The sequence below is a fragment of the Myotis lucifugus genome, unplaced genomic scaffold (genome assembly GCF_000147115.1).
Source record: "Myotis lucifugus unplaced genomic scaffold, Myoluc2.0 scaffold_205, whole genome shotgun sequence".
NCBI classification, from domain to species: Eukaryota; Metazoa; Chordata; class Mammalia; order Chiroptera; family Vespertilionidae; genus Myotis; species Myotis lucifugus.
Genome location: NW_005871253.1, coordinates 1,042,467 through 1,068,678, shown reverse-complemented (window position 1 = coordinate 1,068,678; position 26,212 = coordinate 1,042,467). Strand labels below are relative to the sequence as shown.

Here is a 26,212-nt window from a genome sequence, read left to right as displayed (position 1 = left end):
TGCCCCATCATTCTTGGCCTTTTAAACCCCTAAAGCCTGACCTGTCAGATGCCCCAGAGAAGATGAGAGCTCCATAAGCCTCAGCATCTAGCATGTCTGGGCTCCTCCCTTGTTGCTTTCTGCCCTGATATGGCACACAGTCATTGAATAAATATTTATGGAGTACCTACCAAGGGTCACAAAGCCCCCTACATACTCCTTAGAAGTGATCTGCATGCCCCCCCCCCATTCTCTGCCCAAATTTCAATGCTTTCTCATGCTCATATGAACATCTTCTTCTAAGTTGATGTTGGAACATCATTAAAACAGTGCAAGTTCTCCAGTTCCATCCAGTCAATGACGGAAAAAGGCCACATGATCTCACTCATTCATGGATAATAGAGACCATTATAAACTCTTGAACAATAATAGATACAGGGGGCGAGTTGCCTCAAACAGACTTGTTAAACTACAACAGGAAGGCTGGGGAGGGTGGGGGGCTGGAGGGGGGGGGGTAAGAAATCAACCAAAGGACTTGTATGCATGCATATAAGCATAACCAATGGACATAAGACACTGGGGGGTAGGGGAAGCCGGGGGATTGTCAAGGGCGGGGAAAAAAAAAAGGAGACATATGTAATACTCTTTGTAATAATTTAAGCAATTAAAAAAAAAAAAAAAAAAAAAAAAAAAAAAAAAACAGTGCAAGTTAGTTGTTTTTAAGCCCTTCGTTGTTGTTGAAGCAGTTGAGATAAGTTTAATCATTTTATTTTTACCTAAATATAGTTTGCCACCTTATTTTAAACATGCTAAAAATGAAAACATGATATGGATCCTCATAATACTGATGGCCGCCTCCCTGCTTCCTTCACAAGCTTGCTTTACCCACCTTACTTGCCTCGTTCTGTATAAAAATTAGCTGTTCTAGACCAAAGGTAACCCTCTTTCACATCCCTTCCCTACACCCATGATGGTACATGAATGATTTTTAATCCAGTGGTAGAGATTAGTCATGCATAACTATGTAAATTTAAATCTAAATTAATTAAAAGTAAACAAACTTTAAAATCCAGACCCACAGTTGTACTGAGGCAGGATGGTAAGAAGCTAGGGAAATTCCTAGGCAAGTGGAATAGGGAAACTGAGACAAGATAATTAAACAAGGCCAAACAAATTGAACAACTTGCCGATAGCTAGTGAATTAAAAGACCTTATCTTCCCTAAATCAAGGACGGAGGAAATCAGGGGAACAAATAACAAAATCCTGATTGGAACCAGACAGACCCAAGATAAGAGTAAAACAGTAAAGTAAACCAAATAATAATCCCAAACTCTCCTCTACACTCATTTTGATGCATCAGCATATTAAAAACTCACCTGGAGAGCTGATGAATATTTTACGGAAATCCTCCCCTAAGATTCTCCCTTGCAAAAGAAACATAAAAACCCTCAGGACAAAAACTCAGTGTGGTTTCGCTCTAGAGCAGTGGTTCTCAACCTTCCTAATGCCGCGACCCTTTAATACAGTTCCTCATGTTGTGGTGACCCCCAACCATAAAATTATTTTCGTTGCTACTTCATAACTGTAATTTTGCTACTGTTATGAATCGTAATGTAAATATCTGATATGCAGGATGTATTTTCATTGTTACAAATTGAACATAATTAAAGCATAGTGATTAATCACAAAAACAATATGTAATTATATATGTGTTTTCCGATGGTCTTAGGTGACCCCCTGTGAAAGGGTCGTTCGACCCCCAAAGGGGTCGCGACCCACAGGTTGAGAACCGCTGCTCTAGAGCATGCTCATGCCCCTTTTCAAGCATGAAAATTTTATTTCCCCCTAACTTTCAGGGTCCCCATGAGACTTGCAACCAGGGGAGCAGTGAGCAATGGCAACTCATGCTGGGCTTACCCCTGATCCTGTCTCCAAGGCCCCCTTTTTCTCTAACTTTCCTTTACTTCCCAGTGACCTAATGGCAGCCCCACCTTGGCTCACTTCTTTCCTATAAATTCCTAGAGACCCAAAGAAGAGCACCACCTAAGCTCTCTCTAGTTGTTTCTTTTACCCTAAATCCTTCCTTTGTTTCACTGTCCCCAGCTTTAATAAATGTACTTTCAAAATCACCTGGATTCGTACTGTGAAATCTTTCCTACATGAAGTCAAGAACTCACACACTACACTGAGGTAGACCCACTCTGGGCCCGGAGCCTCATCAGGTAACAGTAGTAGCTTATTTCAAACTAGAGGCCTTGTGCACAAAATACATGCATAGGGGTGCGGGGAGGGGTCCCCTCAGTCCGTCCTGCACCTTCGGGGGATGTCTGACTGCCTCAGGGGATGGGGATCAGGCCTAAACCGGCAGTCGGACATACTTCTCGCAATCTGGGACGCTGCATACACCAGTGACCATACTTTTCATAAAGGTGAAAGGCATCTTGCTGTTGTATGGGCAGCTACAGTTTTTTGCCCTGATTATAAGTAGTACATAACATGATCCTTTTGAGGCAGTAGTACCATTTTCTCCATCTTATGGGTGGAAAACTGAAGTAGAGAGAAGTTAAATAATTGGTTTTGTCACACAGTTATAAGTGTCAGAATCAGGGCTGACCACAAAATGGCCAAGCCAGAGTCCATGCATGTTATCGTTGCATCATCCTGTTTTTTCAGTGTTAGAGTAGCCAGGTTTTAATTTTTAAATCTAAGAGACTGTTCCCAATATATAGGGTAGGGTCCCTAGGCCTAGCCAACGATCAGGGCCAATCTGTGTGGCAACTGGTGGGCAGGGTGATTGGGGGGCCCCCCCACTGGCACCCGCCTTGGCTGGCAGCCTGGCACCGCCCCCTCACTGGCCGTGCCCCCCAATCGCCGATGCCAGTTGCCTCCCCCTGGTGGTCAGTGCGCATCATAGCAACTGGTCGTTCTGCCGGTCGTTCCACTGTTGGGTTGATTTGCATATTAGGGTTTTATTATATAGGATGCTAAAAAGCTACAGCTGTCTAGTTGCTGCCATATTGGACAACACAAATATTGACCATTTCCATCATCAAAGAAAGCTCTATTGGACAGTAACAGACTCAGGTCCATCATCTCAGTAAAGCCTTTTATTCTCACTCAGGGAGCCAAAAGGATCTTTCTCCTTTTCTCTGTGTCTGTTCATTCAGCTATTTAACCCTATCCCAGTTACTCCCAGCTCAGGCAGCTTATTTCTTTGGAATCTCTAAAATTCTTCCTGTTTTATAACTCTTACTCAGTGACCAAAGGAAAATATTTTTCTCTGAGTCTGTCTCTGATTCTGAATCTGTCTTCTCACTCCTATTTTTTCTCTCTTATACTCTTTTCCCATCTATATAAAAATAGATTTCCCATTCATAAAAAATATAGAAGTGGCCCTGACCAGTTTGGCTCAGTGGATAGAGTGTCGGCTTGAGGACTGAAGAGTCCTAGGTTCGATTCCAGTCAAGGGCATGTACCTTGGTTGCAGGCACATCCCCAGTAGGGTGGGTGCAGAAGGCAGCTGATCGATGTTTCTCTCTCATCGATGTTTCTAATTTTCTATCCCTCTCCCTTCCTCTCTGTAAAAAATCAATAAGATATATTTTAAAATATATATATATAGAGAGAGAAGTGTAGCTGGGGTTTCAGTATGGGAGCACACTGACCACGAGGGGGCAGCTCCTGCATTGAGCATCTGCCCCCTGGTGGTCAGTGTGCCTCATAGTGACTGGTCATTCCGCCATTTGGTTGATTTGCATATTAGCCTTTTATTATATAGGATGATGTATTGCATTGACTGATTTTTAGATGTTAAATCAACCTTCCCTTCTTGCAAAAACTTAAGCCTTAAACAGAATTCCTCTAATGAATAGCCTATTTTTAAGAAGAGCTATTTGCCTGAAGGTCATGGGGAAAATGTAACTAGAATTAAGATAGAGTCAGAGAGAGCAAGCATTTCACTCTGTTACATGAACACTACTTTTGCTATACTCACGAGTTTTGGTATGTTTAGTTTTTGTTTTAATTCATCTCAAAGAATTTTCTAATTTCCTTTTTTTATTCTTTTTTCAATCCACTGTTCTTTAGAATTATATTAATTTCTATATCTTTGTGGATGTCCCAATTATCCTTTTTTATTATCGAAATAAATTGTATTATCTTCAGAAAAAGTATAGAAAGCCATTTGATTTGAATTACAATTATATATAAAAAACAGCAGCATCAACCTCTTGAGCCCTCAAAAATGCTCAAAGTCCCCTCACTATCTCCACAAAAGTTCTTCTACCTAAACAACTCTTTTCTTAATTAAACCTGCTTTTTGTTAAATAGCATATTCAATCTACTAATTCTTGTTTTCCTGAGTTTTTAAAAATTACTAGTATTGCAATGGCATTACTTTACACTGTTTTGGTGTAGGCATTCATAATTTGTCTGCCTTTGAGATTTCATGAGTTTATGGACTAGATGGAAAAGCAAATCTAACACTGTTCATGGGAACATATGCTTGAAGTTACAACTCTCTCAAATACAATTCATGTGCTCCTGCAATGCCAACTGAATACTGCATATTGGATAAAACATGAAGTAAAAACATCTGGCCACACTGATGTTGTTCCAAATAAGTATTTAACACTACTTATATGTATAACTCAGATTAGGAAGAACAAAACTCCCTGGTTAGAAAATCAAGAGTCACCAATCTGATAAACCTCACTCAACATGCATTCTGACAAACACTTCTTTTTAACAAAATGTACCTTAATTTAAACTAAAAAACAAACAGTTCACTCCTTTCTCCCACCTCCACTCCCTGCCTCTTGCAACCACCAATCTGTTATCTATATCTATAAGACTGCTGTATTTTTTCAAGATTTTACATTTAAGAGAGATCATACTGTATTTGTCTTTCTCTGTCTGACTTACTTCACTTAGCATAACTCTCTCAAGTTCCATTCATGTTGTCCTAAATGGCAAGATTTCATTCTTTTTATGGCTGAATAATATTCCATTTTGTGTGTGTATCATGATTTATTTATCAGTCATCCACTTAGGTTGTTTCTATGTCTTGGCTACTGAAAATAATCTACACTAATAAAAGACAAAGATGCTAATTGACCGTACATTCGCCACACCCATCAGCCAATCAGAAAGTATGCAAATTAACCCAACAAAGATGGCTGTTAAGTTTGCACACTACAGGCGGGATGAGACAGCGCAATCCGCCGCCTTCCCACCGCCATCCGGGCCTGCCATCTGCGACCTGGGGAGGCGGTGCAGGCACTGTGGGATTGGGCCTGCCATCTGCCACCTGTGGAGCGGGCCTAAGCCAGCAGGTGGTTATCTCCCAAGGGGCCCCAGACTGTGAGAGGGCACAGGTCGGGCTGAAGGATACCCCCCCACGCCCCCCGCCAGTGCACAAATTTTTGTGCACTGGGCCTCTAGTGCTATAATAAATGTGGGGATGCATATATCTTTTCAAATTAGTGTTTTCATTTTCTTTAGACAAATACCCAGAACTGAAATTGCTGGATCATAGGGTAGGTCTTTTTTTAATTTTTAGAGGAACCTCCATACAGTTTTCCATGGTGGCTGCTCCAATTTACATTCCCACCAACAGTGCACAAAAGTCCTTTTCTCCACATCCTCACCAAAACTTTTTATTTCTTGTCTTTTTTATAATAACCATTCTAATAAGTGTGAAGTGATATCCCATTGTGATTTTGATTTGCATTTTCCTGATTAGTGATATTGAGCATCTCTTCATGTGCCTGTTGGCCAACTATATGACTTCTTTGGAAAAATGCCTTTTCAGATATTCTGCCTATTTTAAAACTAAATTGCTTGGAAGTTTTTGCTATTGAGTTATATGATCTCTTTATGTACTTTGGATATTAGCTCATCAGACATATGATTTTCAGTTATTTTCTTCCATTGAGTGGGTTGCTATTTCATTTTTTTATGGTTTCCTTTGCTATGCAGAAGCTTTTTAGTTTGATGTAATCCCACTTGTTTATTTTTTCTTTTGTTTTTGGTGTCAAATTCAAAAAGTGATTGCCAAGACCTAAGCTAAGGTCTGGCCAGCATGTCTCAGTGGTTGAGCGTTGACCTATGAACCAGCAGTTCACGTTTCGATTCCCAGTTGGAGCATATGCCTGGGTTGTGGGCTCAATTTCCAGTGCGGGGCATGCAGGAGGTAGCCAATTAATGATTCTCTTTCATCATTGATGTTTCTATCTCTCTTTCCTTCTCCCTTCCTCTCTAAAATCAATAAAAAATTTTTTTAAAGACCTAAGCTAAGGAAATTATCACCTTTCTTTTCTTTTAGTAGTTTTATGATTTCATGTCTTATGTTCAAGTTTTTAATCCATTTTGAGTTAATTTTTGTGTATGGTGTAACACAGTGCTCCAAGTTCATTCTTTTGCACATGGCCATCCAATTTTCCCAGTGCCATTTATTGAAGAGACTATACTTTCCCATTATATATATTTGGCTTCTTTGTCATAAATTAATTGATTACCCATGTATAGGCTTATTTCTAGGCTCTCTATTTTGATCTATGTGTCCATGTTTATGCAAATACCATACTGTTTTAATTACTAAAGCTTTATAATATAGTTTGAAATCAGGGAGTGGGATGCTTTCATCTTTCTTCTTCCTTCTCAAGATTGCTTTGGCTATTCAGTGTCTTTTATGGATCTATACAAGTTTTAGTATTGTTTGTTCTATTTCTGTGAAAAATACCATTGGAATTTTGACAGAGATTGCATTTAATCTGTATACTGCTTTGTGTAGCATGGACATTTGGACAATATTAAATCATTCAATACATGAGCATGAAATAGCTTTCCATTTATTTGTGTCTTACTCAATTTTTTTTCATGAATGTCTTATAGTTTTCAATATACAGGTCTTTCACCTCCTTGGTTAAATTTATTCCTAGTTATTTTATTCTTTTTGATACAATCTTAACTGGGGTTGTTCTAATTTCTCTTTGTGATAGTTTTTTTATTAGTGTAAAGAAATGAAACAAATTTTTGTGTATTGATTTTGTATCCTGCAACTTTACTGAATTTGTTTATTCTAAGAGTTTTTTAGATAGAGTCTATAGGGTTGTCTATACATAATATCATGTCATCTGCAAACAGTGATATTTTACTTCTTCCTTCCTAATTTGGAAACCTTTTTTTTCTCTCTTTCTTGCCTAATTGTACTGGTGAGGACTTCCAAAACCATGTTGAGTAAAAATGGCGAGAATGGACATCCTTATCTTGTTCCTGATCTTACAGGAAAAGCTCTAAGGTTTTCACCATCAAGTATACTGTTAGTTGTGGGCAGAAAAACACTTTTTTGTGCAAGGCCTCAAGATTATCTTGGTGAAAAGGATAAACATGAAGTTTATAATCTAATTGAAGAGATGGATGCCAAGGAAATCATCTCAAAGATAATCAGAGAATTTCAGACTGGAATGAATACTGTGTAGAAAGGAAGGTATTACCAGTTGAATAAAAATGGTAATCTCCTGAACTGGCAACTCTGAGGCTACAGGTTGCAAGTTGGGCTGTTACACTTCCCCCACCCCCCCCAAAAAAGGCACTCTGTATATCTCCTATGTCTCTATTCCATGGAGAAAGACTCACTATTGGTATTTCCAGAATCTTAAGAGGTTAACAGCAGCATAGACTTAAGGGCCCTGCTGTCCTGGGTTGGTATCCCTGCACACTGCCTACTTGGAGCCACCATGTTCTCACCTGTAAACTGGGATGCTTCCCTTTACAGAGGTGTTGTGAGGCGGTGACAGAATGCACTGCAAGCATTCAGCACTGTGCCTGGGACATGGCAAGCTCTCAATGTTGGCACTAAATGGTTGACATTCCTTCCATGAAGAGGCAAGGTCCAATTCCCTCCCCTTGAGTATACTATGTGTCAGCCTTAGTGAGGCGTCTAGTGACTACAATGCAGGTACAGTGATGCCACTTGGCTTCTGAGGTTGGGGCAGGAAAGGTGATTCATTCTCTCTCTCTCTCTCTCTCTCTCTCTCTCTCTCTCTCTCACCTCACCCCCAGTTGCTCTTAGAACCAAGTCACCATAGTAAGAGGAAGTCCAGTCACATGAAGTGGCCATTGATAAGTGCCCTGGTCACAATTGCAATTTAAGTTCATCTAGCTTCAACAGCCAGACATGGGTGGACATAACCTCCTAGAAGATTCCAGCCTCACCCATGGTCTGACTTCAACTACATGAGAGACCTCCAGGGAGAACTGCCCAGCTGAGCCCCCAGGACCACTAAGTTTGTTACTCAGCAATAGAAAAACTGAACAATTAGAAAACAAACCCCCAAATCATGACTGTAAATTCACCATCCACCATCTTTCAGACCTCAAGTCCAGAGGCAGTGAGCGAGGGAGGTTCCCTGGACCGACTTACGGAGCATGGAAGTTTGAAAGGCTTGGTGGGCGTGGTGAAGCTGGCGCTGCGAATAGGGTCTGGGTCTTGGCCATCATTCCACTGAGCCAGAAGCGCATCCAGGTGGATGGTGACCCCAGCTGCTTGCATTGCGCGTTCCACCGCGCTTTCCACCAAATAGTTGTTGATGCAGGTGATGTTGGAAGTGGGCGGGGGCTGCACCAGGTGGATGTTGAAGCCCTTCACGCCAAGGTGTAAGAGCATCTCTATTGTCGTGTAAGTGTCGAGTGTATTTCCATAGACAATGACATTCCCTAGAACAGGGGGGAAATGCTAAGATATACAGTTAAAAAACACACAACCTTATTAGTCAAATGCTAATAATGCCGAATTGCTCCCTGCAACCCTCTCCATTTTCAGCTGCTGGAAGCCACTGGTGTTACCTAGCAACGGCGACCAAGATAATTTAGTAAAGAATTGGCACAAAACATCCCACAAAGTAGTCAAGTACTTTTACCTCAGAAGTAGGACATTCATTTATGTTCCTATGATTTGAAAGTTGAAATTATGCTAAATGAAACTGTCTAGAATATAACCTTTTATCTTGTTTTGTTCCCTCTTTGGCACTTATTAAGGGGAAAACTACTAAAGTTTTCAATATATACAATTCTTCCTAAAATGAAAAGGACAATGGTAAAAAAAAAATTCATGTACATGATGGTATGAATATTTTAATATTTAAATGAAACTTGTAGATCTCGAAGAATTTTTTTTTTTTGAGAACTAAAGACTAAAAGATTCTGCTTTTCAATGGATGATTTTTATAAAGATTCAAATTCTGATTTTTAGAATTTACTGTGCCAAGACCCAGCAAAAGCGACTGAAGGATATTGTTTTGGTAAGTGAAAAGAAAATCATTATAATCTTGGAAGATTTCCCTTGTGTAAGAACATTGTGATGGTAACAGTTTATAATCTTCTTAAAAATACTACAAAAGCATATGCTATTCTACTAATCTCATCAGTTGTAAGATCAAAGATACTATTAAATGAGTGAAATGTATTTATGCTATTTACATGCTATTTTTGACATTGAATTGGCATTTTTTACCTTTTCACCAAGAAAGAAACTGCTGTAGACTTACAGTTTTCAGGCAAGCTGTAACAATTTACCCCAAATGATAGATCCATTGAATCAACCCCTCCTCCTTTACAAAACGATATGAAAAGGGATTTATGAAGCAAAATAAATGGCAAGTATATTTATTTAATTAGGTTGACTAAATTATGCAAAAAAATCTATTTCAATCCAAAATTGAAATAAAGGTGTAATGGCTTGTCTAATTTGCTTAGAAAAGAAGGAACTAGAATAACTTTCAGATTACTTCTCTGAGGATAACAGCATTTAGGAAGTTCTCCCAGACTTCCTGTTGTTCAAATTTGGAACAGCAAGAGGGCACTGAAGCCAGGGGCAGGGTCCTTCCTTCTTGCCTTCTCTAGGAGGCTCCGACTTTGTGGCTAGTCCCTCTTCTATTCCCTCTTCTAATGCAACATTCACTGGTGAGCTGCGTTTTCCTTGGCTGAAAGTGCTAATGTTTTGCTGAAATTACAGAGGCTCCCACCTGCTGGGAAACATGAATCCCGGTGTCTGGCACAATAAAGAGCCACCCTGGCAAAAAAGCCAAAACTTGAACCTCAAACTGTCAAATATTTGAGGTCTTATGTCCTTTTAAAATATGCCAAAACAATGTTCATTTTCAGTAAAACCAATTTAAGTGTTTGGGCCCTAAATAACTTGGAGTTTAATATTTTCCCAATCTCCTTCATGTTACCTTTTAGTAACTATACTGTGAGATGAGCTTTTTCATTATAGACTCATGGAAGGCCAGGCAATGATTGTTGCTGGGGTTTGGAAAGCTGTACTGTCTGTCCATAGACTGTAGACAGCTGGAGAGGATAATACTTTTCAATTCAAAAGGTAATACATTTTATAAAACCTCTAATGTTTGAGTTAGATGTATATTTATAGCCTAACTTCTAAATATTTTGTCTCCCTTTAAGTTTAATTTAAAACAACCTCCCACTCCAAATATGAGACTTTGATGATCATAACAGTCAGCTATTATCACAATAATGCTGCATAACAAACTATCCCCAGAACTCAATGTCAAATAACAACCAGCTGTTGTAGGTTGGCTCACACATCTGTGGGCTGGCTGATGTCAGCTGATCTGGCTCCAAGTTGTGGCTGGGGTCAGGTGCGTACCATGTCTTTCACCCTCAATGGACAGACAGATACCTGAGGCACATTCTGTTTATGGAGAAATGCAGGAGTCCAAGAGGGCAAGTGCAACTGCTCAAGCACTTTTCAAGCCTCCCCTTACATTACATCCTCTAACATTCTTTTTATCAAAGCGAGTCCCATGGTCATGCCCATGGTCAAGGAGGCTGTGGCAGTGGGGGCTGAGACAGAGGCGGTTAGGGGCGATGAGGCAGGCAGGCGAGTGGTTAGGGGCAATGAGGCAGGCAGGCGAGTGGTTAGGGGTGATGAGGCAGGCAGGCAAGTGGTTAGGAGCGATCAGGCAGGCAGGTGAGTGGTTAGGGACAATCAGGCAGGCCGGCAAGCAGTTAGGGGCAATCAGGCAGGCAGGAGAGTGGTTAGGGGCAATGAGGCAGGCAGGTGAGCATTTAGAGGCTATGAGGCAGGCAGGCAAGTGGTTGGGGCGATTAGGCAGGCAGGAGAGTGGTTAGGGGCAATGAGACAGGCAGGTGAGCAGTTAGGAGCCAGTGGTCCCACATTGCAAGAGGGATGTCCTACTGTCAGTTTAGGCCCGGTCCTGCAAGGGTCAGGATGGGCCTAAACCGGCAGTCAGACATCCCCCAAGGGGTCCCAGATTGCGAGAGGGTGCAGGCTGGGCTGAGGGACCCCCTTCCTTGTGCACAAATTTCTTGCACCAGGACTCTAGTCTATATATATAAAAGCCTAAGTGACTATTACTACCAGATGACCAGACAACTGGACAACCAGCAGTAGCTATGACACGCAATGACCACCATGGTGCAGATGCTCAATGCAAGAGCTGCCCCTTGGTGGTCAGTGTGCTCCCACAGCCAACCTCCTGTGGCTGGCCAACCACCCGCGGTCCTTCCCCTTGGATGGGTGGTCCCAATGGGCCCCAATTGGGATTGGGTGAGACAGCCCTGATCAGCCCCAATCGCCAGCCAGGCCGAGAGACCCCACCTGTGCATGAATTTGTTCACCGGGCCTCTAGTATGCATATAAATTCCCCTGTTCATCTCTCCCCACCCCTGCCTTCCTTCTGAGATTCATCAATCTGAATAACATTGTTATTATTAACTCAGATGCACATAATTAGTTTTTCATAAGCCAACAGTGAAAATATAAGCATGGGGAGAATTCATAGAATAACCAAAATCTAGTAGACAAAGATTTTGATTATTCATTTTTTTGCATTTTGGGGTCAATAAACCTAGGCATAGAAATATGATTGCTTCTATTTATCGGAGTAAATTTACTAGTATGGATGGGGTAGACTTAGCATTTCTTTTAAAAACCTTAAAAAAAAATCCTCACCAGTGGATATTTGCAGGGACTTTACTCACATAATTAGGATATATATACTACACTATATATGTATAGGATATATACTACATTATATATATACTAGAGGCCCGGTGCACAAAAATTTGTGCAAAGGGGGGGGTGGTCCCTCAGCCTGGCCTGTGCCCTCTCGCAGTCTGGGACCCCTCGGGGGATGTCCACCTGCTGGCTTAGGCCCGCTCCCCAGGGGATTGGGCCTAAGCTGGCAGCCAGACATCCCTCTGGCATCCCTGGGATGTCCACTTGCCAGCGGGTAGCAGGCCTAAACTGCAGTCAGACATCCTTAGTGCTGCTGAGGAGGCGGGAAAGGCTCCTGCCACCACTGCTGTGCTGGCAGCCATCAGCCTGGCTTGTGGCTGAACAGAGCTCCCCCTGTGGAAGTGCACTGACCACCAAGGGGCATCTCCTGCATTGAGCATCTGCCCCCAGTGGTCAGTGTGTGTCATAGTGACCAGTCATTCCCAGTCGTTCTGCTGTTAGGGTCAATTTGCATATTACCCTTTTATTATATAGGATAGAGGCCTGGTGCATGAGTGGGGGCCGGCTGGTTTGCCCTGAAGGATGTCCCAGATCAGGGGGGGGTCCCACTGGGGTGCCTGGCCAGCCTCGGTGAGGGGCTGATGGCTGTTTGCAGGCTGGTCAAGCCCCCCAGTGAAGACCCTCACTCCATCGGGGTGTGGCCAGCCTGGGTGAGGGGCTGAGGGCTGTTTACAGGCTGGCCACAGCCCCTTCATGGTGGGGGTCCCTACTGGGGTGCCTGGCCAGCCTGGGTGAGGGGCTGAGGGCCGTTTTCAGGCTGGTCACACCCGCAGGCTAGAAGCAGGTATCTGGGATTTATTTAACTTCTATAATTGAAACTTTGTTGTCTTGGTCTTGCTTGAAGCCTGGGGTGCCCCTGGCAACCCATGTACTCACGCCGGCTGGAAGCAGGTATCTGGGATTTATTTATCTTCTATGATTGAAACTTTGTAGCCTTGAGCGGAGCTCAGGGCCGGCAGGGCAGGTGGGAAGCTTGGCTTCCTCCATCACCGGGGCCAACGCAAGCCTCCTGCTCACTCCAGTTCCATGGCTGCCGCCATCTTTGTGATGGAGTGATGGTTAATTTGCATATTACTCCTTTATTAGATAAGATTCTTTAGACGTTTTATGCATATATGGAAGAAATAGAGGGGGAAAGCTGAGGATTTCCCCTGAATGTGAGTTTTATGCTAAAAAATCTGGTCACTGTCTTCTTTGCCGCTCAGTTTATTTAATGGCTAAGAAACCAGTTTTGCATTTGATCTGATAGGAGACAGAGATAAAAATGGTGGGCTGCCCTACTTTGAAATAGCAAATGATAACCGATGATTAGAACACTCTTGGTGAATTTTCAATAAAGGATAATGGAATATAACTGTAGCAGTTTTGTGAAAGGCCAATCTTTGTTCCTCCTTTTAGGGAATAAATTATGCATCACTAAGATTTCAGCTCTGAAACAGGAAGCAGAGGGCAAGGGAGGCACCAATAAAAAGATGACTGTGTGAAAGCTCCTCAGATTGAAGTTGGCAAGAAGGAGTGCTGGGTCAGTCTCTCCCTCCTGACCTGCAGCAGCCTTTGAGAAGGAATGTGCAAGGATGCGTCCAAGAGAAAAGAGGGGCTGCCATGTCAACAGCCCAGCTTGGGGAAAGGCAGGGAAGGTAATGATTCGTATCACAATATTAGGAAAAGCACTAAGGCTTGCTATTTAAAATGTCGGCATAAAGGTAAAGGTGACCTTTTTGCTTTCTGATACATACTCTTTGAAGGTATAAATGAATACACTAGCAACTCTGATTGTGACCACCAGAATAAGGCAATCACACTTTAACATTTCCACTGTCATAATGCACCCCAGATTTAGGAGATAAGTTGTCTTAATTGGGGTGGGGGAGAGAGGAGGGAGGGGATGTCAGTTTCATTACCCTGGTTCTCAGAGGAGGTAAGTAACAGTTTCAGGAGCTCAAAGCTCACTAATATTGAAAGCTAATGTGGCTTTACAGAAATAAAATGCTAAAGTGATCTCCCTATTAAGTTAAAAAAATAAAATATAGTGTTAATATTTTTAGTCACAGATTTTCCCTAAGAGTAATAGAACAACCTTTTAAACAAATTATTTTCAGTAGATGCTAAAAAGGCATTTTATTCTTTTGAAATGACTGCTTTAATTTTAACCAGCTGGAGAATAGGCTTTGCTGCCATTTCATCATCATGCTCAATACTCTAATGGTAGAGGATTCTCCAAGAAAACCATGACTTGAAAAGAAGAAAAGGGAAGGATGTCCTGATCTAGTAGTCTGGCCATGGAATCACATCTCAACAGTTTAAGAATAGCCCTGGCTGGGTAGCTCAGTTAGTTAGAGCCTCTGTCTCAACATACCAAGGTTGTGGTTTTGGTCCTCGGTCAGGACACATATAAGAAGAAATGGATGTGTTAATAAGTGCAACAACAAATTGATGTTTCTCTCTGTCTCTCTCTATATTTGTCTCTTTCCCCCCACCTCTTCTCTTTCTCTAATAAATAAATAAATAAATAAGTTATTCACGCCCTAACTGGTTTGGCTCAGTGGATAGAGCGTCAGCCTGCGGACTGAAGGGTCCCGGGTTCGATTCCGGTCAAGGGCATGTGCCTTGGTTGCGGGCATCATTCATCATCAGAACAGGTCTGCAGGAGGCAGCTGATCGATGTTTCTCTCTCATCGATGTTTCTAACTCTCTATCCCCCTCCCTTCCTCTCTGTAAAAAATCAATAAAATATATTTTTAAAAAAAGTTATTCAAGATTTATGCACACTGATATAACTATGAATTTTTCTTCACAGTTATTACATTTTTAAGGCTAGATAAAAGGCCTTTTTCCACTTCAAAAGAGAGATAGAATTATTATATATAACCTCATTCATCATCAGAACAGGTCTGTGAGGTAAGTTTTCTTATGTTCTTAAGAAAGCATTGAAAGGTTAAGTAACCAGTTAAGGGTCACACAGCAAGAAGATGGTTCAGCAGGTCTCAGATCTGCCAAGTCTGATTTCAGAACTGGTGCTGACACCACTATACTATATTAGCAGATGGATATGTAATATATTACATATATATTACATATATAAGAATTCATGTATGTATATAGTAGGTATTTTATCTGTATAACTAACTTTACCAAATAACTAGATAATGAAAGAATTTTAAATAGATATTATAGAATATTCATAAATTGTGAAATAAACACTCACTTCAAAAACATATCACCGTCTGGTCAAGATGGTGATGTAGGTAAATGAGGAACTTACATCTCCCCACAACCATATCAAAATTACAACTAAACAATAAAACAAGCATCATTCAGCACCATCTGAAATTTACCTGAATGCAAGTCCTACAACTAGGAATTTAAAGAAGAAGCCACATCAAGACTGGTAGGAGGGGCAGAGACGTAGAACAGGCTGGTCCTACACTCACGTGTGGTGGATAAAAATTGGGAAGGATATCTTGGCTGTGATGGTCCCCCCTCACCAAGGAGTGAGGGGGTCCCAGCCCCGAAACAGGCCCCCAAGCCCAGGTTCTAGTGCTAGGAAGAGAAGTTCTCATAACTTCTGGCTGTAAAAACCACTGGGGATAAAACGGGAGGCCTGCTGGAGTCCCAGACAGTTCCTCTTGAGAGCCTGCACATGGACTTACTCTGACTCACTCTTTCTGAGCTCCAGCATTGGGGCAGCAGTTCAAAAGGCACCAGGGACATACAGGGAGGAACAATAGTGTCTGGCATCAGGGTGAGAACTGGGGGTGGGCAGCTTTCTCCCAGACAGAAGTGCTGGCAGAGGCTATTGTTCCTTTGATGAGCTCTCTCCACACAGCACCGACAAGGGGGCACCATATCTGAGTCTCCATCAACCTGGCTATCACTGTTTGCTCCAACCTGGTAATTCTCTGAGACCCTCCCCCATCCAACCTGTGGGTCCACCCCAGCTGTTTACAGTGCCTTTTCCATATGAATGGCCTGTCTTGGCTCATACTCAGCCTTTCCTAAAATCTCTCAAACAAGCAGCATTTGGCCTCAGCATACCCCATACCTCTCACTAAGTGTCCCCAGGCCTGGCACTAGCAGCAGCTGGCTGTGGTTTGCACTTGGCCTCTCCTGGGCACCTCCAAGCCCAGCACAAGTAACAGCCAGCTGCAAATTGCCTGGTAGTTCATGCCAAGTGGCCCCAGGCAAAAGATAGGTAGTGGCTGATCTTGGTCTGCACCTCCAGGAAGGCCCAGAGCCAACGAATCTGATGGACAACTTCAGACCATGTCAAAGCAGCACCCAACCACCTCCACAAGCCACACACTGAAGGGGTGAACTCAATGGGCACCAGAGCACTGCTGAAGTTATTCCTGCTCTGTGTAGAGGGCTGATCCTCCACAGTGGCTCAGGTGAATAGGGAGCCTATGCCACTGGACCCTACAAGACACCTACTACATTAGGCTACTCTACCAAGCCCAGAAGATGTAGCACCTCTACCTAATACATAGAAACAAACACAGGCTGCCAAAATGATGAGACACAGAAACACGTCCCAAATAAAAGAAGAGAACTCCAGAAAAAGAACTAAGCAATACAGAGACAAGCAATCTGTAAGATGCAGGTTTAAAAACACTGGTTATAAGACTGCTCAATGAACTTAATGAGAACTTCAACAACATTGAAAAAGGACACAGAAACCTCAAAAGGAACCATTCAGAAATGAAGGATACACTAACTGAAATAAAGAATAATTTACAGGGAATAAACAGTACAGTAGATGAAGCCAAGAATCATGTCAGTGATTTGAAATATAAGGAAGCAAAAAAACATACAATCAGAACAGCAAAAAAATAAAAAGAATTTTTTTAAAAAATGAAGATGGTTAAGGAGCCTCTGGGACAACTCTAAGTGTACCAACATTCATGCAAATGGGGGTGCTGTAAGAAGGGAGAGAGCAAGAAATTGAAAACCTATTTGAAAATATAATGACAGAAAACTTCCCTAACTTAGTAAAGGAAACAGACATACAAGTCCAGGAAGCACAGCGTTCCAAACAAGATGAACCCAAAGAGGCCCACACTAAGCCACATTATAATTAAAATGCAAAGAGTTAAAGACAAAGAGAGAATCTTAAAAGCAGCAAGAAAAAAGTAGTTAGTTATCTATAAGGGAGCACCTATATGACTGCCAGATGATTTCTCAACAGAAACTTTACTGGCTAGAAGGGATTGGCAAAAAATATTCAAAATGATAGAAAGCAAGGACCTACAACCAAGATTACTCTACCCAGCAAAGCTATCATTTATAATCAAAGGGCATATAAAGAGCTTCCTAGACAAGAAAAAAGCTTAGGGAATTCATCACTATCAAAACAGTATCACATGAAATGTTAAAGGGTCTTCTTTAAAAAAAATTTTAAAAAGATAAAAAATATGAACATTAAAATGGCAGTAAATATGTATCTATCAACAATTGAGTCTAAAAAAAAATAAATTAAGAAGCAGAAAAGGAACAGACTCATAGATACAGGGCATGTTTTGATGGTTGCCAGATGGAAAGGGGATACAGGGAATGGATGAAAAAGGTGAAGGGATTAAGAAGTACAAATTGGTTGTTACAGAATAGTCGTGGGGGTGTAAAGTACAGGAAATAAAGTCAATAATATTTTAATAACTATGTATGGTGTCAGATGGGTATTAGATTTATCAGGATGATTTCTTGGTAAGTTTTAGAAATGTCTAATCACTGGGTGTACATCTGAAACTAATATAATATTGTATGTCAACTATAATTGAAAAATAAAAAAATGATTTAAATAAAAACAAACATATTATGTCCAGGAATAGACCAGAGAATGCTTTTTTAAATTTTTTTATAAGTCAAAGCATAAGATTTCTATAACCCAAACCTGACCTGTCCCATTTTGCTCTGCCAAATAAAAAGGGAAGACTATATTAGATATAACATTAAAAGGGCTTTGTTCAGTGATTCATGCACTGGAATTTTAATGTTATACTTTTCCTACAAACATGTTTTTAATAAGGCAGTAAACTGTATTGAGCTAAAGATGAAAATAATTCATCCATTTCGTGCCATTAAGGCAATTATTTTTAACTTTTATTCTACTTTTCATTTTCATGGAAAGTACAGAGGTAATAACAGATAAATTTCAATTAGTTCCAATTAATGTGGTAACTATTATAATGTATTAGGTCGCTGGGTTCTATCTGAACACCCCCCACATCCCTCACTCTCCACGGCTGAGCCCTCCAGGTTTGGTTTGATTTGCAGTTGAAAGCAGCACTTGAGCCCATGACATCAGCTATTCTCTGGATGCTGGAGCAGTTCTATAGGTTAGAATACTTTACATCTGTAAACCCATCCAACTCTAGAGCCCGGACATCCATTTCCTTCACACTGGACTAACTCCATCTCAGAACCACAGTTTCTCCCCTGGAAGCAGAGGAAGGAGCGATAAAACAGCTCCTGGGAGGAGAGTGGTGTTTTGGGGTGGTATCTGTGTAGTTTCAATGAACAGAAGTTCAGAGGAGAGCCAGCCTCCTCCTAGTGACTGACCCTCCATTGTTTCTGCTCCCCAGCATCCACCTCTCCTCCTAGAACAGGGGTTCTCAACCTGTGGGTCGCGACCCCTTTAGGGGTCAAACGACCCTTTCATAGGGGTCGCCTAAGACCATCGGAAAACACATTTATAATTACATGTTGTTTTTGTGATTATCACTATGCTTTAATTATGTTCAATTTGTAACAATGCAATTGGGGGTCACCACAACATGAGGAACTGTATTAAAGGGTCTCGGCATTAGGAAGGTTGAGAACCACTGTCCTAGAACAACCCCTCCACTGACCTCAGCAAACAAGTCCCTGTGCTTCAGCAAAATGAGGCCTGGCATGTTCCAGGTTTCTTCTGGGTGCGATTCCTGGATGGATAGCTCATTACAGCCAATGAGACACACGAGATATTTTCCCTCAGACTCTTACGGGAAGAGCCCTATCCTCAGCAACTTCCCATCAACCCCACCGTGAACAAGTGAGAAGGGAAAATTAGCCCTGAAGGAGAAGAAGCTAACTCTCATGATAAATGTCCTCATTCTCCCTGGTTTTATTAAGGTGACATGAAAAGGAAGCAAGAACTGACAGGTGGAGGGATGGTAATGAATACAGAACACAGACCTGCTCTTATTTGTCATGATGTGCTGGACTTCCAGTTTCTAGTTTCAAATACCATCAGTCCATGACTGACTTGGAATGCACAGCCACCCCATTTCCAACTCGCTATTGTGGTCTTTCGTTCATTCTTGTTAGATCACTCTCTCTCTCTCTGCTGGATGGATGGATGCTACAAACAGAAGGTTCATCTTCCAAAGTTGCTGTTTTGTGCACTGTCCCCCTTCACTAGTTCCCCATCCCCTAAAAGCAGCCAGTTAAACCTGCATTTGGCTGGACCCTGCGACCCTCCACCTTCATCTCCCTCTGTTGCCCTTCAAGGGTCTGCCCAGTCCAAGTTGTTGGGCCATTGTCTATTGTACACAAATAAAACTCCCCCACTTTTCTCTATTTGCTTATCCTGCCCTTCTTTATGGCTGAGATCAAAACCTCTTTTCTCAGGAAACCTTGTCCAAACTTCACAGTCTCCAGGGCTATCACCAAGGCCAGGTGCCTCTCCACGACCAGGCTGGCACCTGGTGTGCACAGACCCCCATGTTTTGTGCAGAGACTGTGTCCCAGGCTGTGCTGCCACCAGGACAGCAGGAGCTGAGACTTTCATTCTGGGGAAACTTTGGTGTAGCCGTAACTACATCACATGCAGTAGTAGTAACAGTAATGCTAATAACAGCCTATGTTATTGAACTCTCACTATGTTTGAAACACTGTTCTGAGTTGGACATGTTATGTCTTATTTATCTCATTTATCTCACAATAACCCATATGAGGAAAATATTACCCAGAATGGGACTAATTAAATTCAAGTCTGAATATGCCTCTAATTATGGAAAAGCTACACAGAGAAAGAGCTCCCTTAAGGCAGGAGGTTAACAGTTTCCTTTCTAACTTTTCTTACATGGGAAGTGATTTGAAAAGGGCCACTGCACAGAGTTGAGTTAACTTGGTCAGGCCAGGTATCTCAGATGCCTCCCCGATCTTGGGGCCGGTATCTAAGCATTAAGAGCACCTACCTGGGAGGTGCTTTGGAGATGTCATAAAACATTAGACCTGGGAAAAGAGCCTACATTTAAGACACACACACACACACACACACACACACACACACACACATGTTTACATCCTTCATATTTATGCTGTTTGGTGGACAAAAGCAGGCACTCAGGGTTTTTATGCAGTGGTTGGTTGGAGACATACTTAAATCTTACAAAAGCATTTCTCTTAGGTGGCATCAGAGTTCACCATTTGTGACAATTAGTCAACAGAAAAGCACTGATGCTCTTTGCCCATTTGAGAACCAAGAGTACAAAAAAGAAGGCATCCGAAGGAGAGCACAGTGACTTGGGATTTCTAAAGTCTCTGCCATATACAGTCAACCTTAAAAATTCGCACTGCCAGTTTCAAAGCCCTCTTTCTTGTTAAAATATTCCTGAGTCCTAATATGCCTAACAGCCAACAGTTTGAAGTTAAAACCCTGCATGATAATAGGATTAGACACGATCCCAAGACATGGTTTTGTGTTTTCCGGGAGTTTAAGGTGCATTTTGACATCTGGACTTGATGAAATGGTAATGCTTTGTCACAAATTGTATGGATAAAAGCAGACTTCTGCAAACTATGTCTTATCACCTATTTTTGTAAATAAAGTTTTATTGGAACATAGCCATACCCATTCATTGACATATTGGTTATGCTGCTTTCTTGCTACAATGGCAGAGTTGAGTCATTGGGACAGAGACCAAATGGCCTGCATAGTCCAAAATATGTACAATCTGGCCCTTATAATAAAAGTCAGCTGACCCCAAGATTAGAGAATTTCCTAGGTCTAAGTAGGTCATCGGGCAGTGATTAAAGAATGACTAAAATGTTGAAACAGGTTTAAACACATACAGATGCAAAACTATAAATAATACAAAATATGAAAATACATTTACAAGTTTTAAGCCTGGTCCCCAGTATATATCTATATATTCTAACTCTTCCCAAAGGTTCCAGACCCAGTTGGTTTTACGGGTGATTTCTGTTCAACTTTTAGGTTATAAGAAATATGTCAGACCCCAGGAAAATATGAAAAACTTCCCAAAAAACATTTTGTGGGACTAGTATACACTTAATTCCAAAAACTTGGCAAGTAAAGCATAAAAGAGAAAACTACAGGCCAATCTCACTTATGAATTTAGGTGCAAATAGCCTATAAAGTATTCTCACATTGAGTCCAGCAATGTACTGATCTCATCTGATACTTATTTTTTATTTTTAATGTAATAAACTAATAATTTTTTAATGTAGTAAATGCATTAACCTGACAAAAATTCAACAAATACCTAAACCTCCCACCAAAAATCAGAGGAAACTATATTTAATTTTAATATAGCAATTATGTTAACTTATATATTACATATTATTTTAAAACATATATTAAATACATTTATATGTTAAATTTTACATATTGATCCCCACATTCTGGGCATTCAGTGAATTTTACATCCCTGAACTGAATCCAAGGTCTGGGTTAGAATCTCAACTCTCCTTGGGTGGTTTTATAACCCAACCAAAGCAATGGCCCTCCCGGCGCTTTTGGTAAAATAAAGGGGCTGCACTGTGTTCTCCAGAGCTCGATTGCCAGGCTTCAATAAAGGACAAATAGGTAACCAGCCCTGTTCTAGTTGTTTTATCAGTCAAACAATTTTAATTTAATCCAAGCAATAGAGAGGATGAAGTTTGAATAGACATTTTTGAGTGGCAGAGGCATTTGTACAAATGCTTCGTGCTCTCATTTTGATTCAAAAAGTGGCATGCAGCTCGAGGTTGTGTGTTTGTGGGAAGGACTGTGCAGCCACGCCAGGCAAGAGAACAATGGATGGTGAAAAGAAGAAAAGAGCCCTTCCGACACAGACCCTCCTTTTTCTTCCCAGATCTTTTCAGCTTCACAAAAGGAGACATATTTTCCATATAATTGCTAAACATGTTTGCTTATTAAATTATTCTTTAATTAGTTAATGATTTTAGCCATGCTTTGCTCTTTGGATATTCATTTTGTATAATAAAATAATTATAGATAATTAAACTATCTCAAGCCTCTTTCTTTCCCCCAGCAAACATGCTGGGGATCCAAAAATGACAACAAGTTGTAAATTAATCTGGAAAACAAAGCCTGACAGATGAATGATTTGGTTGGAATTAATTAGGCATTAATTAAATACTGGAACTAGATGAAGAATTAGATTCATTATTAAAGAAACAACACTGTTCTGAAAAGATGTGCAGTTACCCACATTCTTACCTTCTGTGGTGATGGCGTTGTTTCTTATCCAAATCTGGGCCTTCAAGCAGTCCTCTTCATCATTGAGAGTGAAATGATTACGAGGAACTTGATCGGTGTATCGCTGCTTTCTATAACCTTCTTCAACGTCTCTGTTTGTCAGGTGTTGACCAATATCAGCCCCTGAAGGGCATGGGACCTGAGGTATGTTACAGAGAAATGCTTATTTCAGTGGTAACAGATGAAGCACTGATATAGCACTAAACAAACAAACAAACAAACAAACAAATAAATCATAGCAATGTCTGGTATAGCAAGGCCTTTTTCTGTTCCCAGATACAATTCTTTTCATTGAAGCAGCTAATTCTCAGGAGTTGCTCTGATTATATGATGCTGTGTAACAAATTATTCCAAAAGTCAATGGTGTGAAAAGGCTTACAGATTCTGAAGGTCAGTAATTCAAACAGGGCAGGGGTGGGGTTGGGGAGGGGAGGGGAAGGGAGGAATGGACAGTTTTCTATGTGAACAATGTCAGAGGCCTGAGTGGGAAGACTTGAAGGTTGGGGGTGACTTGAAGGCTGGGCGCTGAAATCATTTGGAGAGAAGCTCTCTCAATCCTTTTTCTTTCTTCCAGAAAACTTGCTGGGTATCCAAAAATGACAAAAACGTCTCGAAGTTGATATTGGCCGTGGGCTGGGATCTTAGCTGGGGTTGTTGGCTGGAACATCCACATGTGGCCCCTCCATGTGGTCTGGGCTTCCTTACAACATGGTGGCTGGGTTATCAGGGCAAGTGCCCTGAGAGAATAAACCAGTCCAGAGAGCTCTGTGTTCTTTTCTAATCTCATCTTGGAATTCTAGTGGTGTCCCTTCCACCACGTTATAGTCATGGAGGTCCTTATATTCTAGACGCCTGCCCAGGGTCAAGAGGAGGAAACCTAAAATCCACCTCTTCCTGCAGGGGCAGTGAAGCGATGGGAAAACACGTGGAACTGGATTGGTGTGGCCATTTTTGGTGAGAACAATCTACACAGAAGCAATTATATCAGGGGTTGAAATCCAAGTGCTTATGGGCTCCAGGCAGAAAAGAAAATGAGGAAAGTGGACTACTGTTTACTTATGAAAAGTGTAGGATCATTCTTCACTTTGTTAGAGAGATAGTCTCTCTCTCTCTCTCTCATCTCCATCTCCATCTCTTTCAACACAGAGCCCTCTCAGTATAACTTCTATTCTCACTTTTGACACAGAGTGAAAACAGACACTGTAAGGAAAGCGACAGTAAAAACACAGTAAAAGATGATGCTGACACTTGTCCTCAGTGTCAAGGACTCTGTGGCAAACTGAAGGGGGCTCTGGTCAGAGTTTGGCCACAACTCAACTCCATCCAGTTGTTGCCCAAATAGAGTGTGGATTCAGTATGGCCAGATGTGATTTCTCAAGAAATGCTAGGTACTTTTATTTTCCTGAGGACTCTTCGTTTTTTTTTATTATTTCAGTTCAAATTAAAATCAAACAAACACCACTGTGAACGCCAAGTAAAATAGCAGTGGAGTGAGTTTGCCCAGTGGGCCAAACTTTTACCTCTCCAATTTTCATTTGGCAGCCAGGTGACTATGTGGACGATAAGGAGGCCAACACTGGGAGCAAGATTTAAAGGTAACTCGATGCCTCCGCTAGAAGACCTGCACGAGCTGCCTGATATTTTCGTGGTACAAGGCCTCAGGGTGGTGGGGCAGGGGTGGCACTCAGCCACGATGGGCAAAATGTTCACTTGTAGTAGAGGTGAATATGGGTGCAGAGGAAGTGCTTGTCTCTTGAAAGATGCCTTGTTGTACTGGGTAGATGTGAATGTTGGCTGGCGCTTGAACAAATGGGGCAGCACTAAACCCCAGATGACCTTTAGGGAAGTTTTTGGTTATATTTTTCCTCAACAGAAATGGTAAAGCCACGGTACATTACTGTGATGTATTTCATTCCATTGCAAACTGGGTTAGCTAATTTTTTAAAAAAATCAAATTTTTAAAGCTGGATGTCCTCTCTCCATGAAGAAGTTGCAGTAGCATTTTATTTAGTAAAAAGAAAACACACCTGAAATTGTGGAGATAAAATTATCTTATTAGCAATATAATTTGTTTAGCCATATCACACTAGAATTTTGGTATTACTGTATTCATAGTTACTATAAAAGCAGTCCACTGAGGGCTTCGGTGGATGGTTCAAAGTGCACAATATTGAATACTGTGCTTTGGAGGGTTGAAATCTCACCATAATTACAATAAATATTGTAGTATAAAAGAAAATAAAATTTGGGTAACATTATGCCAGTTTAGTAAGCCATGCTTTAACAAATCAGGAAAAGCCCTTGGCAGAAAATGGCAGGGCTAAAGAACAAATTGAGAGCTAGTCAAGTTATAAAACTATCAATGGTTATTGTTTCAAATAGTGGGTGTATGGTTTAAGAAACAATGAGGAGAAGGGAAAAGAAGAAGAAGGTCCAAAATGAAAACTGGCTTACTACAATCCTGAAACAGAATTGTATTTTTATAACCCATATCATCCTTGTGTGCACTCAAATATGTGGCATTTTTGCACATTTCTAAACTATAAAGAATTAGAAAAATTAAAGAAAAAATAATGGGATAATATATATACCAGTATATATATTTTTCATATTCACATAATGGCATTTTCATAGAATAGGCAAAACCGAAATTAGGATTTTAAATGCCAAGGCCCATTAATCCATCTACACAGAGTTTAGCAGAACTCAATACATAAAAAAGGATCTATGGGGAAATTTATATTATGTCATCAAAGTTAGGGAGAGAATTAAGATGGAAAGGAAGGCCTGGCTATTATTTAATGAAGAAGTATCATCAATGCTGGCTACCAAAATGAGAGTGTTTTCTGCCACTAACATGTGATTGGAGAATAGCAGACAACTTTTCAACCATTCATTCCATCATATAATTCTGGATTGAGCACTGCCAGCATCAGTGGCTGCTGGGAGCCTGTTGGCCATCCCAGATGCCTCAGCAAGTTAGTAACTGAACAGTGGTGGGGGCTGCTGGTGGCAAACTTAATATCCTGTCTCCCTTTCTTAGTAACAGACCTCTGGGAAATAGGCCTGGCTGAGAAATTACATTTTCATGTTGGAAAGGAGTCCTTGGGTGAAGCAACATAAAATGTCATTTTGCTCTAGTCCCTTCTCCTTCCTGTTTCTTGCAAATGGCATGGCTGGCGCCACAGCAGCCACTTCAAGATGTTGAGATGGAAGCCACATATTAAAGATGGAAGAACAAAATTTAGAAGGGCCTGGTTTCCTGATGACACCAGGCAGCTACCTTACCAGGCTGAGGTGCTTTTCTCCAGATATTTTTAATGAGAGAAAGAAACAAACTTCTTATTTTTGACTTCAGGTATAAACAGTTAATTCTAGAATTTCTGTGTTGTAAAGACTTTTAAAAGCCACCACGTGTAGTCCCTGGACCACACCTGTGAGAGGGGGAGGGAGGGAAGAAGGAAGAAAGAGCAAGGAGACAGGGAGGAGAGAGACAGAGGCTGTGGTGAAGAACTCGTGCCCTTGAGTCAGACCACCAGGGTTCCCAGTCTGTCACTTTGTCATCGTAACTTCACTGCATCTTGGGTCCCCTATAAAATGGGGGTGAAAGTGGTAGGACCTCAGAGAGTTACCCCAAGGATTGCATCAGTTAACACAACTGTGGCAAATGACAAAGACAAAACTC

The 26,212-nt window shown here is 41.2% G+C and overlaps 1 protein-coding gene across 1 annotated transcript in view; it reads right to left on the bottom strand.

Moving 5' to 3' along the window:
* Nucleotides 1–26,212, bottom strand: part of CFAP61 (cilia and flagella associated protein 61) — a 231,046-nt gene that overhangs the window by 53,463 nt on the left and 151,371 nt on the right. Inside the window, 2 exon segments of the mRNA XM_023761280.1 lie at nt 8,406–8,698; nt 22,489–22,666. Of these exon segments, the coding sequence (XP_023617048.1) occupies nt 8,406–8,698; nt 22,489–22,666 (471 nt within the window).